Here is a 27,254-nt window from a genome sequence, read left to right as displayed (position 1 = left end):
GATTACCTTGACCTTTGGTGCTTGGCTGTGCTGTGGGTCCTTAGTAGACCAGCCCTGCAAGGTGAGCACTACCTTAGGAATGCTGTAAGGGAGATGAGGAAAGGTGAGAACATCCCCAGCCTGCAAATTGCAAACACTTGAAGCTGCAATCTGCTTAAGGACCTTTGAAAAGAATCAGCTTTTATTTGTTAGAGGAAGGGTGCAGGTGCCAGGATTTGGAGTAGATGTTCCTGTTGTAGAAGCAGCACTGAGGCTGCTCCTGCTGGAGGTCATGCAGCACCCTGGCAGCTTGCCCACAAGGGAAGGGGTCTCCCTCTAGGCTTCCTGGTTTACATCCCAGGTGTTCACTGCTGAATGGTGAGCCCTTCCCTGCTAGTGCCAGGCTTCTTCACATGGTATGATGGAGGGTTTTTCTATGCCACTTAGCACCATCTCCAGGGATGCTGCTCTAAGCACATGCACCTGCTTCGCCACCATTCTTGAACTGATGTGGGGTTTCAAGTTTTGCATGTCCCCATGGAGCACTTGCTAAAAGAAGAGGCATAAAACTTTTCTGAAGTACCATCCAAGAGACAAAATGCCCTAATCCTGTGCATGCCAGGTGTGTGTTGTCAGTGCTTAGAGCAGGAGGACTGAGCAGGAGAGAAGCTTCCTCCAATAACCACTGCAGAGTATGGAGTAGGAGGAGTGCTCCCAGGCTTGATGCAGTAGGGTGTCCTGCCAGCCCATGGTGAGGAATCAGCTGTGGAGCCCTGAAAGGCAGCTTGGATGACTCTGAGAGATGCTCTTTGCCACTATTTGGTGGCTTGCGTCACCAAGGGGTTTCCTTGGTGGGAGTGCTGATCCTACTGTGTAGGTAAGCAGTTGTATTGATGCCCAGTGGACAAAATTATTCTGTCTTTGTGTGCTGTGCTGCAAGGAGGTAAAGACTGCTGTCATGAAGAAGTAAGAAGTAGGAAACAGTCAATGTGACCTTGAGAGACTTATCTAAAAACCTGAGTTTATGAGACACATACACACATGTGAGGAAAAGCCAGGTGCAGATGAGAATACCCACTCTGTGACTGGTAGGGGACAGATACGAGGCCTGAGGGAAGACAAATATGTTAATACTCCTCTATGCACAAGAGGATTAAGATCAGAGATAAACAAGAAGCTTTAAGGTAAGATGAGCTTACTGATAAATAAAGGAAGAAGGAATGAGAGCTACAAGAGGTGCAGAGCTCCTGCTAAAAGCATGTACCTGTGCGAAAGGGACAGGATGGCATTTGGTCACTTGAGAAATGGGAGAGACGTGGAGAAATTCAGAGTAAATAAGAGATCACCAGGGAGATTGTTTCATGTTTCATCCAAGCCAGATATCATGCACCTGAACGGCTCATAACAATGCTTGAAAGCTAAAGCGGTATTTGTGCAGTAAAGATCTTGTATGAATAGTCACTGTCACCTAAAAAATGCAGTATGGGAGAGCCAGCCTGGGGCAGGCCCACAGGTATTTTTTAAGGAAAGTGCAGACCATATGCAGGTAGTGTAAGTGATGATAATAGACATGAAGGAGATAGCCAAGAAGGCAACCCCTGAGGAACAACCCTTGTGCTACTGAAATCCATAAACTAGAGGCTGATAACCATTCGTGTTGAAAGATCATGAAGTCTCCAGTCTTGAGTTTGCTAGAAGTCCATTGGGAATTGGTGGAGTTGCTGCTGCTGGGGTTTTGGGTGATAGGTGAGGAAGCCCTGTTTTCTGGGACTTACTCCCAGCCATATGGCTCTGTTGCCATATGGCCACTGCTCTGCAGAACATACAGGATGAACTCCAGCACATTGTCAGTCTCACCACCCAACTTGTTTATTGCATTTGCTGTATCACTACCAGCATATGCCTACAGGAAACAAGGAGAGCCAAACAGTAAGAGGTATTTCTTTATAAAGTACAAGCTGGCAGACAAACTTAATTTCTTACTGATAGATTTACAGCCCAGGAGCATGAAGAGAAAGTGACAGGTAGATATATTTGGAACTAAAGTGTTTGATTTGGTGACTCGTGAAATCTAACACTCAAAATTTGATGTAAATCAGGGTGACTGTGACTCTGCCATGCACCTGAGAGCTGATTGATGTAGAGAGCTGTTTGATAAGTTTGGGCTTTCTCTTGATGAAGGAGGAGAAGATGGGCCCTTCCTGTGGACTAGGATGGAACACATGGATAGGTCCCTATGGTACACCATTGGGGGCATCCATGTGGCATTGAGATTCCGTAGTGTTTGTCAAGAGACAAACAAGATGAGACTGGGGACCTCTCCTTCATGTTTCAGGATTGCCCGTCTTGGTTCCTTGAGGCCAGGTGGAGGCAGTTGGGCAGTACTCTGCCTTCTTGGCAGCAGAGCTGTGGGTGGGTTCCACCAAACCTCCCTGGAGGGGAAGGGGACACCATCAGCCCTTCCCTGATAGCCAGACAGGGTCAGACAGCCTTTGCCCAGGAGCACCCAGTCCAAAGGGATATGAAAATTGAGGCAGGAGGGCAGCAGTGTGCAGTGTGGGAGCAAAACACAGAGCCAGAGAGACCGAATTGTGATTAGGCTGAGGACAAATTAGCCAGCTGAGATGAGAGGAGCATGAACCATGGCATACTAGGGTTTCAAGCCACAGTACAGCCTTTCTTGGCATGGTACATTATGTTCAGGGCACCATACAACTTGAAAGCACTACCAACAGATTGGAGGGAGTTCCTGTAAAAAAAGGCATAAAAATGACCTAGCTGCCTGGAGCTAAATCCCTATCACTTGGCAAGGCAGTTTCCAGTGGGCAAAGGCATCATGAAGGGTTTTTCTAATGTTCAAAGGCAAGGCTTTGTGATTGGTGATCTTGAAAGGAACAGAGTTGTGAAACGTATGGTTCCCTGACCTTCATGGAAGTTAGCAACCAAAAGTTGTCTGGTTCGAAAATCATGGATGAGAAAATAAACTTCAAGGGATAAGAAGTGTTATGTGGCCTGGTCGAGGGAGGACTGTCTCAAGTTGAAATTGTGGAAATAAAATGTCTTTATTTCACCTGAAACTTGGATTTCCCTGATGCTGAGATTCCCCTGCTTGTGGACTGGTTTTTCGTAGGGAAGGGAGTTCTTCACACACCCTGTTTCAAGTCTTTGAAACAAAGGAGCATCCCAGTACCAAGCCCCAGGAAGTAAGCAGAGGTCTCCAAAGTACCTGTATCCCTTCAGGATCATCTCTTACAAGGTTCAGGACAAAATGTCAGAAGTCGTCTTCCTCCTTTCAGGTAGGGAAGCAATGCTTCCTTGTTTTGGTCATGAAGTGGTCTCTGAAGTTCTTGGTTGTCTTCAGGAGAAACTCAAACCTACGTTTCTCATGGATCCAAAGGCTCCCTGCTGTTTACAGTCCACTACCATCCCTGCCAGGGACCATCCCAGTGCACTTGCATGGTCAGCTGTGCTTACAGTTGTGCTGGGAGCTGGGCCAGGGGTTCCCGAGCAGCGGGATGTACACAGCCAGCAGTGTGGAAGCTACTGCAAAGTGGTGATCTGAGCAGCATGGGGCTGGGGCTGGCTGTGACAGTAACAATACCTGGTAACACCAGGGCTGGGAGCTGATACACACAAAAGAAAGGTGTGATGCCCTTTGTTGGTAGATATTTGAGGCCTGGTGCAAAGCCAGGTAGAAGGGCTTTGGACCCAGGGCAACTTAGTTTTTGCTTTGAAGAAGCCAAGCCTGCCAGAACTAAGCTTTGGAGGCCCAGGGTGTAGTTGGCTAGCTCATACAGATGGTGAAGTGTGCAGGGAGCTTTGTATGTTGACTGGAAGAGGTGGAAAGGAGGCAGAGAGATGTAGGGCTTTGGCAGGTGATACAGGATCAATCCCTGTTATATGGTCAGTGCTTTGCACAAGCGTGTTGGAAATGCACTGGTAGCACATTTGCTTCTTGATGCTTTTTCCCTTGGCCTGCAGATCATGTTCCTCTTCACTGCCCCCAGCACATCAGCACTTCTCCAGCCCTCAGCTGCCTGGAAGCCTCGTGCCAGGTCCAAAGCATGGTGCAAGGCAGCTTTCCCACTGCTGTGTCTGCGGCAAGAGTGCTGCTTTCCCCTAAGCTTAACTGCTGTACTCTTGGAAAGGCTTTCATCTAATTTGCAAGCCCCCTTCTCCCCATGTCTCCCGAGGCTATTCCCTACTTGCTTGCCACGAGTTGGACTGTTCTTCCTGTGGTCTTTTTGTTGCTGCAGGCAGTTTGCATGGAGCTCTGCTGGGCTTTGCCATTGAGGTGCAGGTAACCTAGGTGGCTGTTTGGGGGGCTGAAAAGGCTCCCTCATGTGCCAGCTGCTGTGTGAGGATCCCCAAGTACCCAGTGCAGGCAGGTGTGTGTTGCCCTGGCAGGCAGGGGCTCAGGGTGGCACATCCTCTGGCCTCAGGTCCCTGGGGTCAGAGTGTGGGTTACCTGTGGTGCGTGGGAGACAAGGGGGACCCCAGAGGAGCAGGTCAGCAAGGTACAGGCCATGCCCCCAGCACCCTCTGGGGCAGAGAACCAAAACACACCTTACCTCCCTGAATGCTGAGCCTCTGAGATTTTGCAAGTTTTGTGTTGCTTCTTATTTTAATCTGGAAGTCTCCAGTATTTTAACCCCAGACCTGCTGGTGTCTGGCTGCCTGTCTCTGTGTCCCCAGCCTGTTGTGAGACTGTCACATTTCCATGAATGAATGAGTCTCTACCAGAGCACAGTCTCGCTGTTCTAATTACAGATGGGGTTATTAGCGTATACCAGTGAGAAAACAAATGAACATAGCTTGTGTGCTTACGTCTTTCCAGCTGCGAGCGCAGGCATATGCTTTATTGATTTGTGTTTTTCTGCAAGCATTTCTCAGGTCACCTCCTTGTGTCTGGTTGACATCAGTGGCGTGACTGGAAGAACACAGCTAATCACTTGCCCATGTCAGTGCATCTGTCTGCTGGTAAACCGGCTGCCCAGCTTCTGCATCACTCCTGCCTCAGTCCCAGCATAGTGCGCTCTCTCTCTTCTCTCCCCATGGTCCAGGAGTTTGACAGAGGATGTGAGGGGCAGACACTCCATGGTGAGCTGGTGAGGAGAATGGGAAGTGCTCCATTTGAGAGGGTCTGCAGCACTGTTACTAGTGTGTGCCCTGACCATGCTGTGCTGCAGCAGAGTTCAGTGTGGGACAGGCAGCCTCCTCAACAGGCACCTCCTGGTCCCCTGCCCTGCAAGAGCCCCTCAGACCTCTGCTGCATGTCACCCCCTGCCCAGGCTGTGGGATTACTCCATAAGCATCCTGATGCACACTCTGCAGTCCGAGTCACACCAGTGAAGGACCAGGGCATGTAATCCTGGCCTTACCAGCCTCATTCCGCCACCTTCCCTCTTTCTCTTTGCAATGGACAGATGGGAACGTGAAGACTTTCTTGGCTCCTATGTGGGTGCTCATCCAAGAGAAAAACCCAGTAAGCTGTGCTGACCTGCAGGCCAAGGACAAAGGTGAGGAGGAGGAGAGGCCCTGCCCTGCAGAGGCAGCCAAGCTCTTGAGAACAGTGGTTCCCAGGGCTGCATTTGCACAGGGCTTAGCAGACAGGAGCTGGGGCTACAGTGCCTAGTGGGATGTGCTTCCGGGTCTTCAGCTAGGAAGCAGGATACATGCCTCTGCTCCTGACACATGTGGGTAGAAACACAGGACAGCATGGACATGCTGGTCCTGCAGGGGATGTAGGAGCTATGTTGCGGGGCAGGAAGCAGGCTTCTCTGGGAATGGGGGGAAGCAGGGAACTGCCACTTCTCTGGGAATGGGGGAAGCAGGGAACTGCCGTTTCTCTCTCTCTGCTTCCTGCTCCTCTTTGAGAAGAGGATGAAGTTCAATATTGCTGAATAAGAACCAAAAATGCATTTTGGCAAGTGTGTCTGCTGTTTGTGCTGAGGAAGTCAGCATTAAATGTGCAGTGTACAGGAGGGGAGAACTGGGGCTTGCGTGGGACTTGGTTTGGTGTCCTGCCGTTACTGCCTTCTTGGTCTCACCATGTGATGTGGTAGGAAGCCATGCTTATGATCAGGAAAGGGCCTTGGACAGCTTTAGCTGGTTCCCACCAACTCCCTGTGTCTTGACTCTCAATGCTCAGGAGCTCATGCTGATGTTACCATCTCAGCCCAGGCTGAGTCAAGCTTGCCCTGACCTGCAGTCTTTAAGGAGAAGGAGGAACCAGGAAGGGCACCTTGAACCGTGTCCTGGTGCAGCATGGTTTGTGTGGTCACAGGGGCTCCCTTACCTGTGGCGGCAGCGTAAGGTGTAAGGAAATAGGCAGGTCCTTCCCTAAAGGCAGGCAGTGAGATCTGAATAGAAAGCTTTGCAAAACTATCTCTGCCTTTGGTGGAGGCAGGGCATCGAGTGTGTATTTGGGGATGAGGGCAGTTGTTGCCAGAGAAATCCCACGCTGCTGGAGGGGATTTCCTTTTATTATTGGGAAGTACTGTGCTGCACCACAGGACTGTGCTTGCTGCAAGCGCCGCCTTTCCTCCCTGCCTGAGCTTTGCCTAAAACACTGCACTCAGCCTTGGCTGCTTCCAGGACCAGCCCTGCACCTTGCAGCACTGGATGCATTGCAGTGTGCCCTGCCTGGCTGAGGGTGGGGGCTCAGGGTGCCCCTGGAGCAAGCGCCTGAGACCAGAGTGCAAACCGAATGCAAGGACAGAGGTATCGCCAGGGCAGTGGGTTGGTCTGTGCCTGGAAAAACCAGGCAGTCTCCTGCTCAGCTGAAAGGCTCCTGGGAAAGGCCTGTGGTGAAGGATACTAGATAGGCACTGCCAATCAAGGCTGCCTAGTTGGTTACCAAAGCATTTTTCTTAGTTGCCTAATTGATGTTGACCCCAGAAGAGCCCTGGTGGGTCTGACCTAAAGTGATAGTAGGTCACCTCCAGCCTGATGCTAGATGTTCTGCAGCTGGAGGAGCTGGAAGGTGCAAAGTGCTCCAAATACTCCTGTGTGCTTTTCTAGCCTTCCCACACACCTGAAGCACCTCTGTCTCCTTGTGCTTACCAGCTGGGTGGAAGGTTGCATACCTAAGGATGGTCCTGACTCTTACTGTATCACCTGACTGGGCTGATGAAAAGGCAGTGTAAGCCTTGGGCATATGCCATGTATTTCCCATTACTGAGTATTCTGGCTGGGTTACTGGAGAGGCGAGGAGGGTTTAACTCCAGTCCATTCTCTAGGCTTCAGGAAAAAAATATATCTCTGGGACCTGTCTCTGTGAAACGTGGCTTAAATTACCCATAGGCTTGTAGAATTTGTCTTCCACATGTAATGGGTTTGTATAAATAATGTTTAAGAGAGGGTTGTGGGCAATGCGAGCATTTCTTTTAAGAAAGATGACTAGAAAACGGGTCTATAAAACATGCAGGAATGAGGTAAATAGTTTGGTGTCTGCAGAGAAAAATCACAGTTCCCTGATCTGTTGCAAGTCTTTCAGTACTGTGGTAAAATAATAGGTAGTATTCAGCCAACCTGTGTAACTTGCTTGGATGTTCAGAAAATCTCTGAAATTTCTCACAAAAGTCTGTTTAGAAAACTGTCTACTGGAGATGTAGAGTTCTGGATCAAAAACTGGCTGAGGTTCCATGAGCAAAGCCAAGGAGTGAATGAGCAATTTCAGTGTGACGGGCAGAGGGATGAGGTCCTTCACTACTAATGACCCAGAAAAGGTAATGTGCAGCAAGGTGCCCCAAATATGCCACCCTGGAGTCATTCAGAATAGTCAAGATGAAGCAACCAAAGTGATACCATGTGAAGTGAAGTGATGTGAGAAGATGAGAAGCATGCAGCCAGGTGTATTGGAAGGAGTGATTTGCTCTGGGATATGGCTGGCTTCTAATTTACTGTGGCTACTCAGGACAGCAGGATTGCAGGACAGTTACAGAGATGCTTTTCCTCAATACGCAAAGATGCCATCAGAGAAGTGAATCATGCTCAGGCACACCAGGAGTAGTGTAAGGAGGGATGCTGAGAGCATCAGGATGCTGTTCTGGCAGTCAAGGTCATTTCCCTACCCAGGATATTGTATGCAGTTCTGGTCACCTTTCCATAGGGTCAGAAGAGAGGATATATTGGGGATTTGTGCTGAGAGTGATCAGAGCTGGAAAGACACCCCATGTCCTGGGAGGGAGAGGGTGCTTAGTACGTCTAGAAAAAGCAAAGGCTTTTCTGGCTATGCAAAGAGAACTGAAGGCTGTGATGTTGCAGTGGGGTCATAGTCTTTTACTCAACATCTGAAACTCTTTGTTCCAAGATACTATTTACAACCTAAAAGTTTACAAGATTCCCAAAAGAGGACTGAGAGGTATTTCTCTTTTCAATAAGTCCATCTAGGCTGCGCTTACAGAGGGGTGTAGCCATTCATGCTTCAAAGCGTGTGACTTTCCTTTGGGTCCCAGTTAATATTCAGACAGGGTGAATTATCCTTCCTGGCTTCCCAGTTTGTTCCCAAATGTGATCTCGTAGCTTGGCTTTTTTCTCCTGCTTTTCTGCTCCCTTGTTTTGCTCTCGGCAGACCTGCTCCAGCTCTGTACCTGTGAATTACCTCTTAGTGGGCTGCTTTGTGACTTTTCCAATTTGTCTGACCCCTATCAGTGCCTGTACCCAGCTGGGCTTTTGCTCCTCAGCCTGCCCTTTGTCATCTGTGCTTCAGCTGGTTTGCAGTTGTGCATCAGTACCAGCTGAGCTGGGAGGGATCACTTTGAAGCTGAGCTCTCTAGGTCACCGCAGCAAATCGTTTTGTGGTCATTATCCAGCTAGTGTTGTGCTGTGATGCTGATAAATCTCTGCAGCCAGGCGGGAGATTGCCAGGATACACCCGTGAGCTGGAGGTAATAGTTCTGCACCCTCTCTGATAATGTTACCATCCAATGCAGAGCTAGAAGGACAAGGCTAAGTGGGACAAGAGGCTGAAATCAGCACAGGGTAGTCGTGTTGGCAGCTTTCTCATCCTTTGTGCGAATGACAACTCTTTTGCCCAGCCCACCAGCATAACATTTCTGGGCAAGAACCCCTGAGCGTTGCCCAGAAGTGATGCTGTGCTGTCCAGCCTTTCTGCATGGTTCATGGAGTAGTTAAGGATTTGGGGTGATTGGTGGGTGCTGGATAAGAGCAGCCTGGGTAGATCGTCCAGTTACCACTGTTCCTTCTGCAGCTCATATCAGATTTTCTCTCCCCTATTCCACAAAATGATCATGTTTCTGCTGTGTTTCCTTTTTCAAGACCGTCTAGACGTTCAATTTGCATTTATCCATTGCTGGCATGGTCTTCTCTGTGTTTCCCATGGAGCTGTTCTGTACAGGAGAAGGATCTCCCTATGTCCAAGCAGTGATGCTGACCTGTGGGTCTTGTAACAGTTTGGGGAGGGCACTGAAACAAATTAAATGTTTGACCAGCTAAATACTAGAGCCTAAGGGTCCTCTCTGTCCTGTGTGGTCGTATCTAAATGTGTCCAAGTCAGAGGAAGGAATGAAAACAAGCAGGAGGCGTGACCAACTCCTGATGAGTGCCCTGGGAGCTGGAGACTGAGACCCGCAGTGAGGGTGATGATTCAGCCTAATAAAGCTAATGGCTTTATGCAGCCAGGCAAAGGAAATTGTGGGATCATGATGCAGCAACTGTCCCATAGCAGTTTCTTTCCATCATCCAGACGTGACTTCATGTCCCCACCACCCCACCCTTTTGCTCTTTCCGGTACCTGAATGTTCTCCCTGCTGGGAGGGGGAGCTGAGACACCACGTTCTCAGGAAGAAGAATAGTCTGTGAGAAAGAGGTACACATAAATGGCATGAGACAGGCAAACAAGGAAGGAAGCTCTGGGACTGCGTGTGGTGGGACCACAGCTGCTGAGGCAGCTGGGTTCTTCCAGCATCCCCAGGCAGGCTCCCTCAGATGACCTTGTCCCTGGACACTTGGTCCCAGGAAAATCCGGTAGCACAGAGAAGCCTGAGCTAGCGGGTAAGGTTGGCTGCTAACTCTAACAGGACTCCATTGTCATCCAGCTGGCATGTGTCTAACCTGCTCTTTGTCTCCTTTCCCCAAGGAAGACGATGAAGCTGTAGAGATGCTTCCCTACGTCATCGCCACCCTGGGCTCAGCAGGGGCCACCTGCAAAGCCCCAACATGCAACAGCAACAACAGCACTAAGGACTATTGCTACAGCGCACGCATCCGCAGCACTGTGCTGCAGGGACTGCCCTTTGGCGGAGTGCCCACCGTCCTAGCCCTCGATTTTATGTGCTTTCTTGTAAGTATACCTACTGTTGCTTCAGCACCTTCTCCCCTGATTAACTGTGAAGGGAGGATTGTGGTCAGATGGTTAGAGTTGAGGGCCCCATGTGCCATCCCTGACTTTGCTGCTGGCTGACTTTCTGGCCCTGATCTTGTCCCCTAGCTGTTGTGGGCTTAGACACTATTGACTTAACTCAAATACCACCATACTCAGCCCCATGGAAGGGTGTTGGTGCCCTAAGGACATGGGTCAGGTTAGGTCAGTCCTGCATCCCAAATCTCCTACCTCTGGTGCCAAGTCCTTACAGCTTAACCCACCCAAAGGCTTTTGCTTGTTACTCTTTAGAAACTGCAGGACCACAGATGCTGTAGCCATAATTTCACTTCCAGGGGATCCGAGGGCCTTGAAATCCTGTGGGGCCACGTTGGTTGGTGTGTGTTTCATCCTGGACCTCTGCTTCCCACAGCCATCCAGATAGTCTGATACAACAGCCCTGGGGAACTTGTGCTGTCTTGTGGTCTCAGAATGCTATTAGCTGAGGACTTCTGTCTGTCTCCTACTCTCCCTGTTCCTGTAGCTCTGCATGCAGAGGACAAGGACAGAGTTGGGCGATGCCTTTTCTGACAGCTTCTCCTTTGTTCTTTTACAGGCACTGCTGTTTGTCTTTTCAATTTTGCGTAAAGTTGCTTGGGACTATGGTCGCCTGGCCCTGGTGACTGATGCTGACAGGTAAGCATGGGAGAGGGACAGGGAAACAAGATATGAGTGGTACCCTACTTTGCTGTGAGGCAGAAGGGATAAATCCCATTGTGTATGCCTGAGCAGCTGGGGAGGAGAGGCAAATACGCCAGTTGCATTCCTGGAGCTTCAGGAAAATCCCACTTACTGGCTTTTTTGTTACAGCATCCTTTTTCCAACACAGGGAGTGGTCCCTGCTGTATCCATGTTGCTTATGGTCCCTACAGAGGCAGAGGTGTGCTGGGGCCTTTACAGAGGAAGGGCAGATGGAGGAAGGATAGAGGAAAAAGGTCGCAGGAAGGGTGAGGGCTGTTACAGTGCAGGCTTTGTTAAGCCTCTGAAGGTGTCTTTGTGGCTCTGCAGGCTGCAGTTCTTGTTAAGAGCACTTGAAAGTGGTGGGCTGCATTTCCAGGTGCAGTACTGCTGTGCTAACGTAAGTTTAGCTTGAATCCCGAGTGCTGATGAATCGGTCTGGGTATGGATCCTTCCTGCCCAATGCATTTGTGGGCTACAGTGTCTGTCAGCAAAAGCCAGGGCCCATTGGGAATGGCAGCTCCACAGCAGAGTGAGATGCTGTGCTAGTGTTTGCTGTCAGCAGCAGGAAGGACGATTATTTTCTTTCAGTGCACAACCAGGGGACTTTCCTTGATTAAGCTAGAAGGGTTGTCCAGGTAGTCCACCTTTCTCCAGGGAAGAGGGGTGCTGTGCCTGTGGTTCTTCATCACTTGCTGGAGGCAAAGTGTGGCTTCTGAAGGCTGGTAGGTTCTTCTTCCTCTTGATCAGCTCCATGAGCTCGTCATGCCTGAAGGCTCAGATGCAGCTGAGCTCTAGCCTCTTTGGTGATACAGATTATATCAAGCTGCTCTTGAGCACTCCTTGCACGGCAGTGGAAAGAGTAAGAGTTTTATTTCTTCCGGCACTGAACCAGGAACTTTGCTGGTTTAGAGAAGTGGTCCTGGATAGGGTTAGATAAGCAGCTGTGTCCCTATGGCTCCTCTGTCCTTTCTTTCCTGACCTGGCTGGGGAAATCAGCCATGCAGGGGCAGTGAGGGAAAATAAGGAGAAAGGAATAGCTGTATGAGATTTCACTGAGGAGAGGGCACCAGCTCCTCAGGTTTAAGCAAGCTGGACCCAGGTGCTGGCTGACAGCCACAAGGGCTGCACAGCTCTGGCCTCAAGTGGGGAGAGAGGGCTGGACATTCTCAGAGACAGTGCTTGAGCACCTTGGTTGCAAGGGAGTGGGAGCAGTGGCTGCAGGCAGAAAGGTAGAGGGATGCCAGCTATTTGGAGAGGTAGAGCTGGTAAGCACAGGAAGAAGAACAGCATGGCTGTCGATCAATAGGACCATATTCCCAGGGAGGAGCCCCTGCTACTTGGGCCATCCCTGGAGTGCGATGTGCATTTTAAGAGGATGAGATCCAAGTGTGTTGATTGCCAGGGTGGGGAGGAGAAGCATGGAAAGGGGAGCTCGGATGGCAGCCAGGCAGCCCCAGCAGTCTCTCCTATCTGGCCCCATCCCGCAGGAGCTCCATACGATGACCTTGGTGTGGAGTCAGGCCACCTTTCCAGCTTGCCTTTAGCTGGCAGCAAAGCACTCTGCCACTGGGCCAGTGGGGGCTCTGGGTGGTTGTGGCTTGAGGCAGTGCTGGGCTCTGGAAGGAAGGTCTTCTCCAGCGTGATCACTGGCGAGTTTCTCTTCTTCGGGACGATGTGGAGCCATGTTGGGTGCACAGCTCCCTGTGAAAGAGGAGGCCCCACACCTACTCCCATGGTTGTAACCTCTCCCTTTCTGTTTCTGTGCCCCCAGGCGCCGACGCTGGCAGACGGAGCGAGAGGAGCGGGAATAGTATGTTGCTTTTTCAGGGTCTCGTTTCTTCTCTCTCTCTTGCTCACTCCTCTTTCTCTTTTTCTCTTGCAGTTTTCTGTCTTGCTTCTGAACTAATCTCAGTGGCTGGGAGTTTGGGCATGGATTTGTGCCTCTCAGTGGATTAATTCTCTTCTTTTTCTCTCCCCTTTGTGTCAGACACTGCCACAGCTGAATGCACCCTGGTTTTTCTCCTAGTAGCCCTTAAATGCTCCCTGAGGGCAGCAGTGCCAAGGAGTCCTGGCTAGGGCAGAGGGTGCTGTCTCAAATACCCTGATCTACCTGCCTGTGTTCAGCTATCCTGCCTTATTATGGAAGAAAACAAACCTGATTGCTTGAGCCAGTGTGCCACAAGTGCTGTTCCCAGCAGCAAGAGTAGGCGGGTGCACATGGAGGATCTGGGAGGCAGTTGCAAGACTTTTTTGTCTTTCCTTTTTACCCTATGAAGCTTTTGGGACCAGGACAAGTATCGACCCTTAGCCCTTTCCACCTGCCCCCATGCCCAGCAAGGCAGCACCTATCTCTCCCCTTGCAGAAGAAACTCTTGCCTCAGCACTACTGAGAGCATCCTTTGGCACCTTGGCCTGGCATTAACCATTAAGCCCTGCCAGGGTCCCTCCCTTCCTGCTCTTATCTCTTTCTTGCTGTTTTTATGCCTAAGAAAAGAGCATTGTGTGTCTTGCTGACTGACTGGATGGTACAGACTGCAGAGGAGACTATCAGCTGGCAGCACAGACCCTGCAATGGTTGCTCCAGCCACGCTGATTTGTGTCTGAGGCCAGGGTAGCAAGCTGCAGCCTCACTTCTCACTTGCAAAGCCTCACCGCTTGCAAAGCAGGGGCCTGTTACTGCCTTAAGAGGGTACAGGGATGCTTCTATTTTCATAGCTGCTCGTTGACCTCAAAGGAGCAGAGCAGTTGGAGTTGTGAAAACAGAGCTGGCAGTAGCTGTGGTACATGGCACAGAAGGGACCCCTTGCTCATGCTTGAGTTCTCAACTAGTGGTTGGCCCTGCCTCAGGTGTGTCTGATGACTTTTCACTGCTAACACCTTGTGGGGGGGAGTAAGGCAGAGGCAGCAGAGCTATCATGCTCTGAGGCTTTTCCTTGGGTCCATTTCAGTTATCCTCACAAGTACTTGTCTCTCTCCAGGGTGCCACTTTTTCCTGCTCCTGTTCTTCACCTGAGCTTGCTGGAGCAATCTGCTGACACACACACCACACATACTACCCCCAAACCTACTGCTTGAGTTGGGACAGTGTAGGTAGCCAGAAGCTTTCAAAAACTTGCAGAGCTCAGCGAGGAAGCCTTATCCTAGCTGTGCTTCTCCAAGGCTGGTGGCATCTTCCCATCCCAGCTGTTCTCTGCAGGGGTGCAGTGGCAGGTGGTGGATTAATAACACATATATGTCACCTGGTGTTCCCAGCCCTTGAGTGCACAACGTTGCTCTTTGGGAGTGAGCACATCCTCCTCTGATGTGTTCCCTTTGCATGAGAACCAGCAAGTGCCCTTGTCCTGCCCCTTGCCAGGGCTTGCAGTAGCCATTGACACTCTTAATTGATGACTCAGTCCGCACTGGGAGGCAGTGGCAGCCTACCCACTCCTGTCTGTGTGAGGGCAGTGATCACAAAGCCCAGTGGGGCTTACCACCCACAGAGTCACCTCCTGCCTTGCACCACAGCAAGCCCTTTTCACAGCATGCCTGGCCTCCCCTGTCCGAGCCTATGATTTCCTTGACCTGAGGTTAGACATGCCTCAGTCCCTGTCCTTCTCCTTCCCTGGCAGGGTCTACAGCAAACCCGGGGCATCATGCAGGGTCCCACCTTAATCCTGAGATTTAGGGCAATCCTGCTTCCGCTCATTTGCATTGTTAGTACTTTGCTTTAAAAAGCCTCCAGATAGATGCGGGTACTGTTGGAGCTCCCTCTTCAGCTTCTCATCTTTAGCAAGGTTTGGCCTGTCTTCTCAGCATTGCAGGTCATCCTGATTATTGTTTCAGCATCCCCCCTGCATGGAGCTGAGTTATCCTGGTCATCTCATAGCACGGCACTCCACTCAGCTGTTCTCTCCAGTGCTGCTTCTGATCTGCCCTCTGCTTTTTCAGTACCAAGAAGCTGAAAGCACACTGTGGCATTGTGCTGGGCTCTCCTCAGGGCTGTGCACCGCAGAAATTCGCCTTCACTCCCTGTGCCCAGCTGCAAGGCCTCTGCAATTTTAAAGGGCTGAAGGTCTGAGAGCTGGGCTGAAGCTTGTTCTGTCCCTCCAGCAGAGCAGGGTGTTGGGCTTTGCAGTCTCAAGGCTGCATGCTGCTGTCTAATCTGCACTGCTGTAGTCCCCTGACCTTCAGCTAATCTCCTTTTCCTTCTCCCCGTTACTTCCAGCTAGGGACTCAGCAGGTGCTGCTCTGCTCTGAAGGAAACCACATGTCCCATCCTCTTTTCTTCAGCAGGTTCACAAGGGTCTGTGCTTGTTCTCCTTCACATAGTGTCATCCACCTCATCTCTAGCACTTGTCTCTCAGCTGCTGTTTCTCTGTGTTCTTGTCCATCTTATCCTCCTTGAACCTGTACTGATTACAGGGAGACCATGTTTTCATTTGTTTATTTTCCTTTGTTTCTAGCTTTCAGACCAGCCATATCTCTTCTTGCACCTCTGAGGTCCCAGCCTGCTGTTGTCATCTTGCAAGTGCTGTTTAATTTAGGTCTCTGGACCATTTTCTTGCCTCCTTTGTCAGCTGCTCCCTGCCTCCATTTGTAGCGGGGACTCTTGTCAGCCTTGGATACTTCTGCTGCAGGTTCTTCATCTAGGTCCCTGCCTCCATCTGGAGTAAAGCTGTTTGGGATATTCACTCCTTTTGCTTTCCCATCCTTTAGCATGCAGGCATTCACCTCTAGCTGTCTGCCCCGCTCCTGCTCAAGGGATTTCCAGGCAGGAGACTCAGCTGAGACTGTGGAGCAGGTTGTGCTGAGCCTAGCTCCAGCCAGCTGTATTCTTCCTCCTGCACAGAAGCACTAAGGGTGGGGAGACTGGTGTAGCGGGATGCAGCCCACCAGACTCTCATCCTTCCTATTCCTGAAGGCGAGTAAGGCCCTCCAGGATAGAAGCCACTGCCAGTGCCTCTCCTGTCATGCCAGAGCTGGAAGGACTGCAACACCCTCCAGTTCTCACTCCTCTCCTCTGTCTGAGCTCTGTGCTAAATAGACCTCATCTTTCCTCTGTGGCAGCCTCTGGGCTCTCCTCACAGGGGCTGCCACATGATGTGGGTACCTCTCAGATGGTCCTGAACAAGCAGTATCTGTGGCCAAGCCCATTGAGTTTGCCAGGCTCAGGGTGCCATTTGAGGAGGGGGTCTCTGTTTACTGCTACCTCTGCTCTCTGATCTTGCCTCTCTCCATCTCACCTGGGGTAAACTGACTTGCATTAATCTCTTGTCTTCTGGGTGCTCTTGGTTCCCGGCCAGGCTGCCTCTTCGCATCTTCTAACTTTCTCCCTCGCCTCCCACTTTGTCATTTTAGCGTAGCCTCCGCCCTGCATTCTGACAACCATGACCGCTACGAGCGCCTCACCTCCGTCTCCAGCTCTGTGGACTTCGACCAGAGGGACAACGTGAGTAGCAGCTAGAGTCAGATGCCTTGCCTTTGAGTGGCCAGGAGCTCGCAGCTTCTTTTCAGAAGAAACGCTTTTTTGCCCATTCCTGGGTCTTTAGTCTCACACCTTGTAGTGTGTGAGTGTGGCGTAGAGCTCAAGGAAACATAACTATGCAGCTTCTAGATGTGTGCTTAAATAAATAGGCTGTGCATCCCTGTGGCTTAACAGATCTGTCTAACCTATGATCTCAGCATTACAAACAATACTTGCCAACTCCTCCTCACACTGCTGTCTACCTCTACTGCTGTTTTCCTCACTAAAGGGGAGGCACAGTTCAGTCAGATAACAGGAGGGGTGATGAATGGGGAGTGAAGCTCCCCTAGGTGTCCTTTGAGGAGCACTGGCTTAGCCCAGCCCACCTTCCCACTCCCTGCAGAGCTTCTCTTGTCCAGAGTGATGGCTAAAGTACCTGTTATGTTGAATTTTTTGGGTATCCCTAGGCTGTGGACAGCTTTCATGTTAGCTAGGAGCCCATGAGTTGCCTGGGAGGTAGAGCTACCAGTTGGTAAGGGACAGCCACATGGCAGTGTCCAGCCTGTGGTGTGCTCCATGGAGTAGCACTGTCACCTCCTTCACCTTGGCCCATCTGTGACTGTGTTCGTGGTTTGTTCCCCCCAAGCCAAGGGGGGCGAAACAAGGACACCAGCCTGGTCCCTGGAGCCTTTGAAGGAGGGAGTAGGGATAAGGGAACACAGAGTGATGTGAATCCTCCCATCTTCTTTTCTGCACAGGGTTTCTGCTCCTGGCTGACAGCCATCTTCAGGATAAAGTAAGTGCCCGAGGACCTGCACGAGGGATCCACATGGGGAAGAAGGAGGGAGAGTGTGGGGTTGTTGGGATGCCCAGTGCAGCACAGCTGCATGAAGCTGCTGCCCTTGCTGCAGCCCCCTATCTGAAGAGCACAAGCAAAATGTGTCCTCTGGAGAAGACAAGCAGAGATATGGGACTAGATAAGGAGTCCTAAAGCCAAAATAAGGTGTCACAGTGAGTCTGTGACAGAGGAGAGTGCCCAGCCCAGGGTTCCCTTGCATTGGTCCCATCTCAGAAACAGTGTCTGCTGCTCTGCAGAGATGCTTCTCTCCCTGATCTTCTGCTAGAGGCACTGCTGTCTGAGGAATGGCCATGAGGAGAGAGCTGGAGGGTGCAGGGAGACACCCCCAGCCTTACGCTGCTCAGGAGTAGTCTCCCAAGTACTTCTTGGTTTCAGAGTGCTGTGGGATTGCATCAGCCATCCTGTATCTTAGCAGGGAAGGCAAGGCCCACCAGAAGGGTGTGAGATGGGGTTTGTGTGTGTCCAGCTGCCTGTACCAGGGGAGAGAGGGCAGGGCCATGGGGAGTGGGTCTGAGTAAGGATTGTACAGGCAAGTTTCTGCCCAGGCTGAGTACTGGGCTCCCTACTCCAGAGCCTAGCCACAGCTCTGTAGGGCAGAACCAGGAGTGCTGTGTGTGGTCAAATCAGGAGGGCAGCTGTGATGGTGTGCTTTTCTCCAGCAGTTGAGGGAATGTCGGAAATTGCCTGACAGCCTTTCTCTCCCTGGCAGGGATGATGAGATCCGGGACAAGTGTGGGGCTGATGCAGTGCATTACCTGTCCTTCCAGAGGCACATCATCGGGCTGCTGGTGGCCGTGGGTGTGCTCTCCGTGGGCATCGTGTTACCTGTCAACTTCTCAGGGGACCTGCTAGGTGAGCACACAAAACCTTTGGCTGGTCTGGGGGAGCTGCATTCAACACCATGTCCCAGACCATTGGGTAGCAGTGGAGGGCAGGACAGGACTAACACAGAGAAACCCTGACTGCTCTTCCACTTTGAGAGTAGTGCATCCACAGGGTCAGTCCTGGGCAGCTTGGGTTTTGAGGTGTTCTCCAGGTGAGATTCCTGCCATAGCTCACCCTAGTGGTGCTCTGTGCCACTTAGTATAACTGAACGTGCTTGTGTCTGCCTCTTTCTCCTTAGAAAACAACGCCTACAGCTTTGGGAGGACAACTATCGCTAACCTGAATTCTGGGTATGTGTGGGCAGGGGTGGGATGGATAATTGAGGGCCTCAGGGGGTATTCGGTAAATGCTCACTTGCTGCCTCACCTCCTTGAAGGTTGCATTTCTGCCCTCGCAGTGAAGCTACTGTCCCTGCTCCAATTTCCAGGCTGAGCTCCTGGCATTTAGTTATAGGGCATATGTGTGCTGTGCTGATTACACTGCTTGTGGCCCCAGTGCCTTCAGGGCCTGACCAGCCATACATAGACTTATAGTGGCAACCTTGCATTGACCTTTGTGGTCTCCCTTGTGACAGGAATAACCTGCTGTGGCTGCACACATCCTTTGCCTTCCTGTACCTGCTGCTGACAGTGTACAGCATGCGCCGGCACACCTCCAAGATGCGCTACAAGGAGGATGACTTGGTGAGCAGGATCTGGCCATTCTCCCAGGCGCATTTTTCCATGCCCTACAGTGAAGTCAGGTAGCCTTGGAGAGAATGGTAAGCACCCCACTTCCACAGCCATGGAAAGGCAGAGCAGCAGCCCTGCCTGTGGGGAAGCAGGAGAGGCCTGCACTTGGTAAACACATGGAAAGAAGCTGTTCTTAGGGGTTGCTCTAGCTGCTTTTGCCTTCTTCATTTCTTAAGGGTACCCTTGTTTCTGTTAAGGCAGCTGCAGTGTAAGTCCCTAGCCTTGTCAATCTGCAGCATGCCAGGATGGAGGGTGCCAACAGCTAGTGGAAGCATAGGAAAGGAGGAGCCCTGGGTGCCAGAAGTGATGGGGCTGCACTTTCTCATTGCTGACTCAGGTCTTGGGAGGGGATTTGCTGCAATCTGGTCTTTTACACCATCCACATCTACCTGCCCTCTCCTTTTTTTCTTTCTTCCAGGTTAAGCGAACTCTCTTCATCAATGGGATCTCAAAATATGCTGAGCCAGAGAAGATTAAGAAGCATTTTGAGTGAGTCTCACTGTGTCCCTAGAGACTGCTCTGTAAGAGGGACATTTTAATCAGGCTAGTTCTAGTGTTACTTGGAATGGCAATAATAAATTGAATGCAAAGAGCTAGGCAAAACTGGTGAATACCTTTATTTTGAGCATCTCACTGTTTATTTTCTGCACAAGTTTTTAACTGAATGTGCAGTGTCCTTGGTTTTGTGCCTTAGGATATGCCCAGCTATCGCTTGCAGAGCCATAGAGGGTCAGTGTGGTAAGCAGTGCACAGGGAATGTCCTGAGATGTAGTCAAGTTCAAAGATGAGATGCAGGCAGGAGGTGCTCAAGCAGTGACTATGGGAAGTTGTGCTGCTGCCCTGAGTGCAGTTCTTGTAGTAAGTATAGCTTTTTAACAAAAAAATTCAATGCCTCTTCTGTCAGAACCTCAATGAACATGCTGTCAGGGCTGTGTTTAGAAGCACCATGGGTAGAAGAGAAATACTTTGTACCCTTCAGGGGTACACTTCTGCCTCATTTCCAACCCCAAACCCTGTGGCCCACGAAGGCAGAGAGGGAGTGTGGAGTCAAAGGGGTTCCTTCCTGCCGCAGGGTAAAAGTCTAGAAAGGTTCCTTGTGCCCAGAGGATGTGGCATTTGTCCCATGTGCTGCTTCCACTATAAGGGACAAAGCCTGCAGACTCCCCTGCAGACTCTCGCTGTGCATTGTGGCACTCAGACCAGGACACTCTTAGGGCAGGAGAGAAGTCCTGGACGCATGGGGTTTGCTTGAGGGGTACAGCCTTTAGTCCTGTGTGTGATGAGCTGGTGCTTCTCATCCACAGGGAGGCCTATGCCAACTGCACTGTCCTGGAGGCCCGTCCCTGCTATGACGTAGCCCGGCTGATGTTCCTCGATGCAGAGAGGTAACCTCTGGTTTGGGAGAGAAGGCAAAATTGGCCAATGCTGCTGGCTCCCCGTCAAATCTGGTACCACAGGAGCTTTTCTGAGCCACTCTCTTTCTTTCCTTCCTTCCTTCTCTTCCACTCTCCTGTTTCAGGAAGAAAGCTGAGCGTGGGCGGATCTACTTCACCAACCTACAGAGCAAGGAGAACACCCCATCCATGATCAACCCCAAGCCCTGTGGCCACCTCTGCTGCTGTGTTATCAGGGGCTGCGAGGAGGTAAGGGAGAGCTGGAGGTATTGGGCAAGTGGAGCACATGGGGGCTTGGGTTCTCAGATCATCTCTCCTTTGACCTCTGTCCTACTGTTCAGGTGGAGGCCATCGAGTACTATACCAAGCTGGAGGAGAAGCTCAAAGATGACTACAAGCGAGAGAAGGAGAAGGTGAATGAAAAGCCTCTGGGGATGGCCTTTGTCACCTTCCACAACGAGACCATCACAGCCATGTGAGTGCAAAGGGTCCTGCTCTCCCCAAGAAGGTGACTTGTCCCAGCCCTTGCCTTAAATCAAAAGAATACCAGCACTAAGGTATCCCTTCAGCTTGTGCTTGCCAGCCCTTTATGTCAGCGTCTCACTCTTTCTCTTCTCCAGAATCCTTAAAGATTTCAACGCCTGTAAGTGCCAGGGCTGTGCATGCCGTGGGGAGCCCAGGACCTCCTCCTGCAGTGAGTCCCTCCATGTCTCCAACTGGACCGTCAGCTATGCCCCTGACCCACAGAACATCTACTGGTGAGCAACTCTGTGGGGCTCAGTGGCCTTGCCAGTGGGAAAGGGGTGCACCCTCCCTGTCTCCCTCTCCATCTGCTCCTCTGGTAACTGTGTGAGTTGTTCTTGCTGAAGCCCAGCCCAGCTGAGCTAGAGGTCTGATCCAGCTGGGAGAGGGAAAGCCTTGAGCTGGTGCCCCAAGTGCTGTTCACACAGGTTGGACTGTGGTGTGCACATGAAGCCCCAGACCTGCTATTCTTTCCTATGCAGCCATCTGATGCCCTCCTTCTCCCTCCCAGGGAACACCTCTCCATCCGGGGCTTCATCTGGTGGATCCGTTGTCTCGTGATCAATGTGGTCCTCTTTATCCTTCTCTTCTTCCTCACCACCCCTGCTATCATCATCACCACTATGGACAAGTTCAATGTCACCAAGCCCGTGGAGTACCTCAATGTAAGGCCTTTGGAGATGGGTGCAGGATGGGTGGCATATGGGACCCCCTCCAAGGCACAACAGCCTCTGCAAGGCAGGTGGTAGGGAGAGAGATTGTCAGTGTTCCCAGGTCCTGTCAACCTGACCATGAGGGAGGTGCTGAGCCTGGCCAAGGAGCAATGGCAGCTGCAGGGCTGGGGTCTTGGCATCAGCAAAGGCAGTTGTACCTGTGGCTGGCACAAGAGGTGCTGCACTGTGTAACCCGTTATTTCTTCTTCGCCTTGTTGCAGAACCCAATCATCACCCAGTTCTTCCCCACTCTGCTGCTATGGTGCTTCTCTGCTCTTCTGCCCACCATTGTGTACTACTCTGCCTTCTTTGAAGCGCACTGGACCAGGTAAGAACAGTCTGCACCTGTTCTTAGTCATACTAGCAAGCTGCCTGGTCCCTAGACACCTCTCACTGGTGTAAAGCTCCTGGCTGGATCCTCTGCTCGAACTTCCGTCTTCCACTCCAAGCGTGGTGTTATGTCACACCTCTGCGACACCTGTGGACTGCTGTTCTGCCAGTCCTCAGCTGCTGTTGTGCAGCAAGGGTTGCCTGAGCAGAGCTTGATGGAGGTCTACAAGAAAGCTGGGAACAGTTTGGGCTGGTCACTGTGAGAAATGCTAGTAGTGAGGGAAGTCTTGGCTCAGGTAAGCAGGTGAGGGTGGTATGCCTGTACCCATGTGTAGGTCATAGTTTTTCCAAGGGAAAAATCACTTTAGCTGCTCTGGCTTCTGGCCATAGGGAAGGTACTTGAAGTGCAGAGCACTAGGAATGTGCTGCTTTTGAGGCACATTCCTCACCAGATGTGCGATGTAAGCTTTGTTTTCTGCTCTGTGTTGCAGAGACTAGTGGGGAGGGTGTCACCAGCTCTGAGGATTGCAGGTCAAGGGGGATGTTTGCAAAGCCTGTGACACAAGGAGAAGGAAATAAGACTTACAATAGACATCTGACATACTGGAGAGAAAGGAGACATATTCATGTACCAGTAGTGGGCAGAGTGGGATTCAGATTAGACATTGGGAAGTGCTTACTGATGAAAAAGCCATGGGAGCACAGCTGGAACTGGCAGGGTGGCAGTGAAAGGTTAACAGCCTCTCCTCTCTGCCCTCAGGTCTGGAGAGAATAGAACAACCATGCACAAGTGTTACACCTTCCTCATCTTCATGGTCTTGCTGCTGCCGTCGCTGGGCCTGAGCAGGTAAGGGTGGTGGGAAGGGAAGACAAGTGCAGAGACCTGGAGCATGGGGAGGGTTGAGATGTAGCCCTGGTTGTTCTCTTTTACTACATCCTTTCCCCACTGCACTGGTGCCCTGGCCACCATCCCCTTGGGAAATTGGTGTTTGGATTTGGGTGCAGGCCAGACCATACATAGTTGGGTCTCTAGGACCTTACTGACTCAATGCTGACACACTGACATGTGCCATGCTGTTAACAAATAATGCAGCAAAAGCTGGCATGGTTGAGGGATGCATTTGAACAGTCTGCTTGAAGTCTGCCAGTGAAACAGGCATTCTCCACCCCTGTGCTCAGTGTGCACTCCGAATTTTGTCCAAAACTAGTGAATTCCCCATTTGAGTCAGAACTTGAGTAGGTTGCACTGCTTGGCTGGGTGGGATAGTGTGTGTGTAGCAGTCCCCAACTGTTTGAATGTGAGCCGTAAAGCTTCCTGCAGAGGTTATAGATGTGCCCTGTGGGAAACACGGATGCATCACCTGCCAGCAGGTGGCATGGGCTCCCAGTGCTGAACAGGGCCCAAGCAGGGGAACAGCGCAGGGAAGAAAAACCTGGGGACTGGGCATGGGATGGGGGACCCTCACTGTGGTAGTTTGTTCCTTACACATTGTGGGGTGGGGGAACCTTTAAGATGCCTTCCAACCCACGCCATTCATAATACAGATATTATGATCTGTACCCTACCTAAAGTCAGGATTTGGGATATAGCCCCTCAGTGGTGATGTCAGGCAGCTCCTGAGAATAGACAGACCCTCTGACAGAGGCACAAGAATAGTCCTCCATCCCAGTGCGTGACTACAGCAGTGTTTCCAAGACAGATTGAAAATGCCTTGTTGCATGTAACCTTACTGCTTGGGCAGGCGAATGCTCTAGAAAGGTTTGCATTTGGGCCATTAACCAGATTGCACTTTCTTCTGAGGAGTCAGTCCCCCTACTGTTGCCTCTGGAGCTCTTTATTCCACCAGTGCCAGGGAAATGGATGATTTTGTATAAAAAATTCAGAATTGAGGAAAATGGGATTTGTTTCTCCTAAGGGATTTTTTTAAATCTCTTATTGGAGGGTACCTTGTACCTAACCAGATTCTACTGTAGAGTCAGTCACCTGTTCCTTGCATGAATGTTGTGTCAAAACAGAGGAGAGAGGGAAATACTGATAGGATCAGGGCAAACGGATAAGAACATGCATGAGTGGGAAGCTTTGCACACCTTTTTGAGCTCTGCAGTTTTGTTTTGGGTTTTTTCCAATGTCTCATTTACATAATTGCTGGTGACACATCCCAAGAGGGAACAAAACAGTCTATGGTCAGAGCTTTCGGTCCTTCTACAGCAGATTCCACATAGTTGCCATGTGCATGTCTGTCTATCGCTGGCTCTGATGGCTCCTCTTTTCTCTTGCCCTTCTCCCCTACAGCTTGGATGTATTTTTTCGCTGGTTGTTTGACAAAAAGTTCCTTGCCGAAGCCGCCGTACGATTTGAGTAAGTGGGGTTGAACAGAAAGACTTCCTTTGTAGCGAGGAGTGGTTCTTGTTGGTGTCCAAAGCTACTGGGGGCTCCCAGGTGCTGCCTAGTGAGTAGGGAGCATGTCCTGCAGCCTACTTTTGCTGCATCTCCCCAGGTGTGTGTTCCTGCCAGACAACGGAGCTTTCTTCGTCAACTACGTCATCGCCTCCGCCTTCATCGGGAATGCCATGGACCTGCTGCGCATCCCCGGTTTGCTCATGTACATGATACGCCTCTGCCTGGCCCGCTCGGCGGCCGAGCGGAGGAACGTCAAACGAGTATGTAATGGGGCTGAGGGGATGGGATGTGGCCTGCACACAGGGATGAGAGTGCTGCGATGGGACTCCAAAGGGGCTCACCTAATGCTGTGTGTAGAGCTGGGTGTACACACACCCGCTCAGCTCCCAGGGTCCTACTGATGGGTCTCCATTCCCTCTTGCAGCACCAAGCCTACGAGTTCCAGTTTGGGGCTGCTTACGCCTGGATGATGTGCGTCTTCACTGTGGTCATGACATACAGTATCACCTGCCCCATCATCGTCCCTTTTGGTAAGTGATTGTCCTCTGCCTCCCTGTGTCAGAGGCTGAGGGGAGGCAAGAAGGCTGATGTAGGGGAAATATTCCCTCTCAGTTTAAGAGAGAGGCTGGTTCTCCACTGTGCTGACATCCTTCCCTTTCTCCCAGGGCTCATGTACATGCTGCTTAAGCACCTGGTGGACCGATACAATCTGTATTATGCTTACCTGCCTGCCAAGCTGGACAAGAAGATTCATTCAGGGGCTGTGAATCAGGTAGTGGCAGCCCCCATCCTCTGCCTCTTTTGGCTTCTCTTCTTCTCCACCATGCGCGCAGGTGAGCACGGGGCTGGGGTGCAAGCCCTTGACCTCCTACAGAGCCACTTCCCTGGCCAGACTCTGGTCCTGGCAGCCCCTAGCCACGGAGCATGATCACAACCCCTCTGACACTGCCACTTCGGTTTTCCTTTGCCCCAGGGTTCCTGGCCCCCACTTCCATGTTCACCTTTGTGGTCCTCGTGATCACCATTGTGATCTGTCTGTGTCACGTCTGCTTCGGGCACTTCAAATACCTCAGCGCTCACAACTACAAGGTGAGGCAGAATGCTGGGTGTGGGACCCTTCTCCTTGGGAGCACAGCTCAGCCTCAAAACAGCAGGGCCTCTGCAAGGGCCTCAGCCTGCTCTTCAGCAGAGCCTCTCAGCCCTGGCGTCATGGAGGGGGCAGTCGCAAGGCTGTCCCTGCTGCCTGTATGGTTCTCCTGAGGTGGGACAGCAAGCTTCTTGCCCCAGGAGTCTCTTAATTTCTCCTTTCCTCTCCAGATTGACCACACAGAGGTGGACGCCATAGACAACAGGCAGAACGGGAGGCCTGCCACCAATCTGCCACCTCCCAAATCAGCTGTGAGTCACTGTCCCCACCTCCATGCCCTGGCACGCTCCTTACCTGGGTTTGGAAGAGGGGAGGTAACTCCCTGTCCGAGTATCTCACTCCTCACTTCTCACTTTTCTGAGTCAGCACCTGGAGTCTCTCAGTGAGGGCGGGAGGCAAGTGTTGGGCGCTGCGCCCCTCACCTGCTCTGGGTGACGAAGTGTAACCCCCACACACACACGCCTTTCCCGCTGCTCCTCAGATGCTGTGCATTTACTTTCTGCCTCTCTCTCGGCTGGGACAGTGAATCCAGCCGGGTCAGTCTCCCTTCTCGTTCTACATCTTTGCACGCTTGCACGTCAGCAAAGGCTATCACTCACCGGGCTGGTCCTAGTGCCAATGCAAAGGGGTCTCCGTGGGCATTGCCTTGAAGGCCATGGAAGTGCTTTGGGGACTCTCATCTACCCTGTCCAACTCTGAGATTCCAGAGTTGGTTTTCTGAATTTTTGCTTGGCTCGCTGGCTCATTCCAGCTGCTTTCTTCCACAATGGTTTTATAGCTGGGGTCTATGCAGAGCTGTTCAGAAGGTACATGCAGAGATGGGGTGAAAAAGAGCCTTCTGCTTCCTTGGGATAGCAGGGCTGTGGTGGGCACATGTAATCCAGGCTCCTTCCTAGTCTCCATATACCTAAGGGCAGCAACATCTCACCAGAAGGACAATCCCCATAGGAGGCAGACAGAGCCTCAGGAGGGACACATCTACTAACAAAAAGGGGAGCACAGTCTTCCAGTCCATGTGGGCTCCAAAGAGCTGAGAAGTCCCATTGTCTCCCAGCCCAGGCTCCCTGTCCCAGAATGCTGGGGTTTGAAACATCCAGTGTTGCAGGGCCAAGCCAGCCCCACTCTTACCTCCTTTAACACATCCCATGGAGTCTGGACCCTTCCTCATCCTCCCAGCGTATCCCCACGCTCAGCCTCATGCATGGTGCTTGGCGTGTTGTGCTGTGCTGCCAGGAGATGCTCCCCAGACTCACGTGTGTTTCTGCTCTCTCCCCACCCCTTGCCTGTCTTATGTCTGGCCTCGGCAGAAGTACATCGCCCAAGTGCTGCAGGACTCCTCGCCGGAGGGCGAAGCAACGGAGTCGGAGGAGCAGGGATCGCAGGACGAGGAGCTCATTAATGCAGATGGCATGAACGACACAGATTTCCAGTCGTGTGAGGACAGCCTGATAGAAAACGAGATCCACCAGTAGGGACCTCGAAGGGTGGGAGGGGAAGGAGGCCCAGGAGCAGGGCAGGCTGTGTGCACGGAGACCTGGGGAGAGGCACCCGAGGGTGCTGGCTGCCACCCTTGCCCGCCCGCCCCCAGGGCTGCTGCCTTCAGTGAGGGCAGGGGCCCTGCTGCAAGCTCTCCCTGCCCCTCTGCCCCGCGCCAGCCCGGCTGCTCGGCAGGCATGCTCTTTACTAGCTACCTTCTTCAGCACGTCCCCAGACCCCAGAGTCCTGGGGGCTGGGGAGCAGGGGGACTGTGACCCCCGCCACGGTGCTGCCCTGGACCTGCAG

The 27,254-nt window shown here is 51.7% G+C and overlaps 1 protein-coding gene across 1 annotated transcript; it reads left to right on the top strand.

Moving 5' to 3' along the window:
• The first annotated feature begins 10,102 nt into the window (after nt 1-10,102).
• On the top strand, nt 10,103-26,944 carry LOC103800266 (CSC1-like protein 2). Its single transcript, XM_009072642.1, has 23 exons — nt 10,103-10,285; nt 10,920-10,999; nt 12,816-12,854; nt 16,385-16,475; nt 17,249-17,286; nt 18,059-18,201; nt 18,473-18,524; nt 18,809-18,917; nt 19,384-19,454; nt 20,270-20,350; nt 20,485-20,608; nt 20,701-20,834; nt 20,980-21,117; nt 21,393-21,546; nt 21,816-21,922; nt 22,685-22,771; nt 24,218-24,283; nt 24,423-24,585; nt 24,750-24,855; nt 24,991-25,158; nt 25,299-25,414; nt 25,643-25,723; nt 26,780-26,944. The coding sequence occupies exons 1-23, from the start codon at nt 10,103-10,105 to the stop codon at nt 26,942-26,944; spliced, it is 2,496 nt and encodes an 831-aa protein (XP_009070890.1).
• Nucleotides 26,945-27,254: the final 310 nt, after the last annotated feature.

The sequence above is a fragment of the Acanthisitta chloris genome, unplaced genomic scaffold (genome assembly GCF_000695815.1).
Source record: "Acanthisitta chloris isolate BGI_N310 unplaced genomic scaffold, ASM69581v1 scaffold17970, whole genome shotgun sequence".
Taxonomy (NCBI): Eukaryota; Metazoa; Chordata; class Aves; order Passeriformes; family Acanthisittidae; genus Acanthisitta; species Acanthisitta chloris.
Note: the sequence above shows the minus strand (reverse complement) of the source record. Positions and strands in the feature narration are given on the sequence as shown.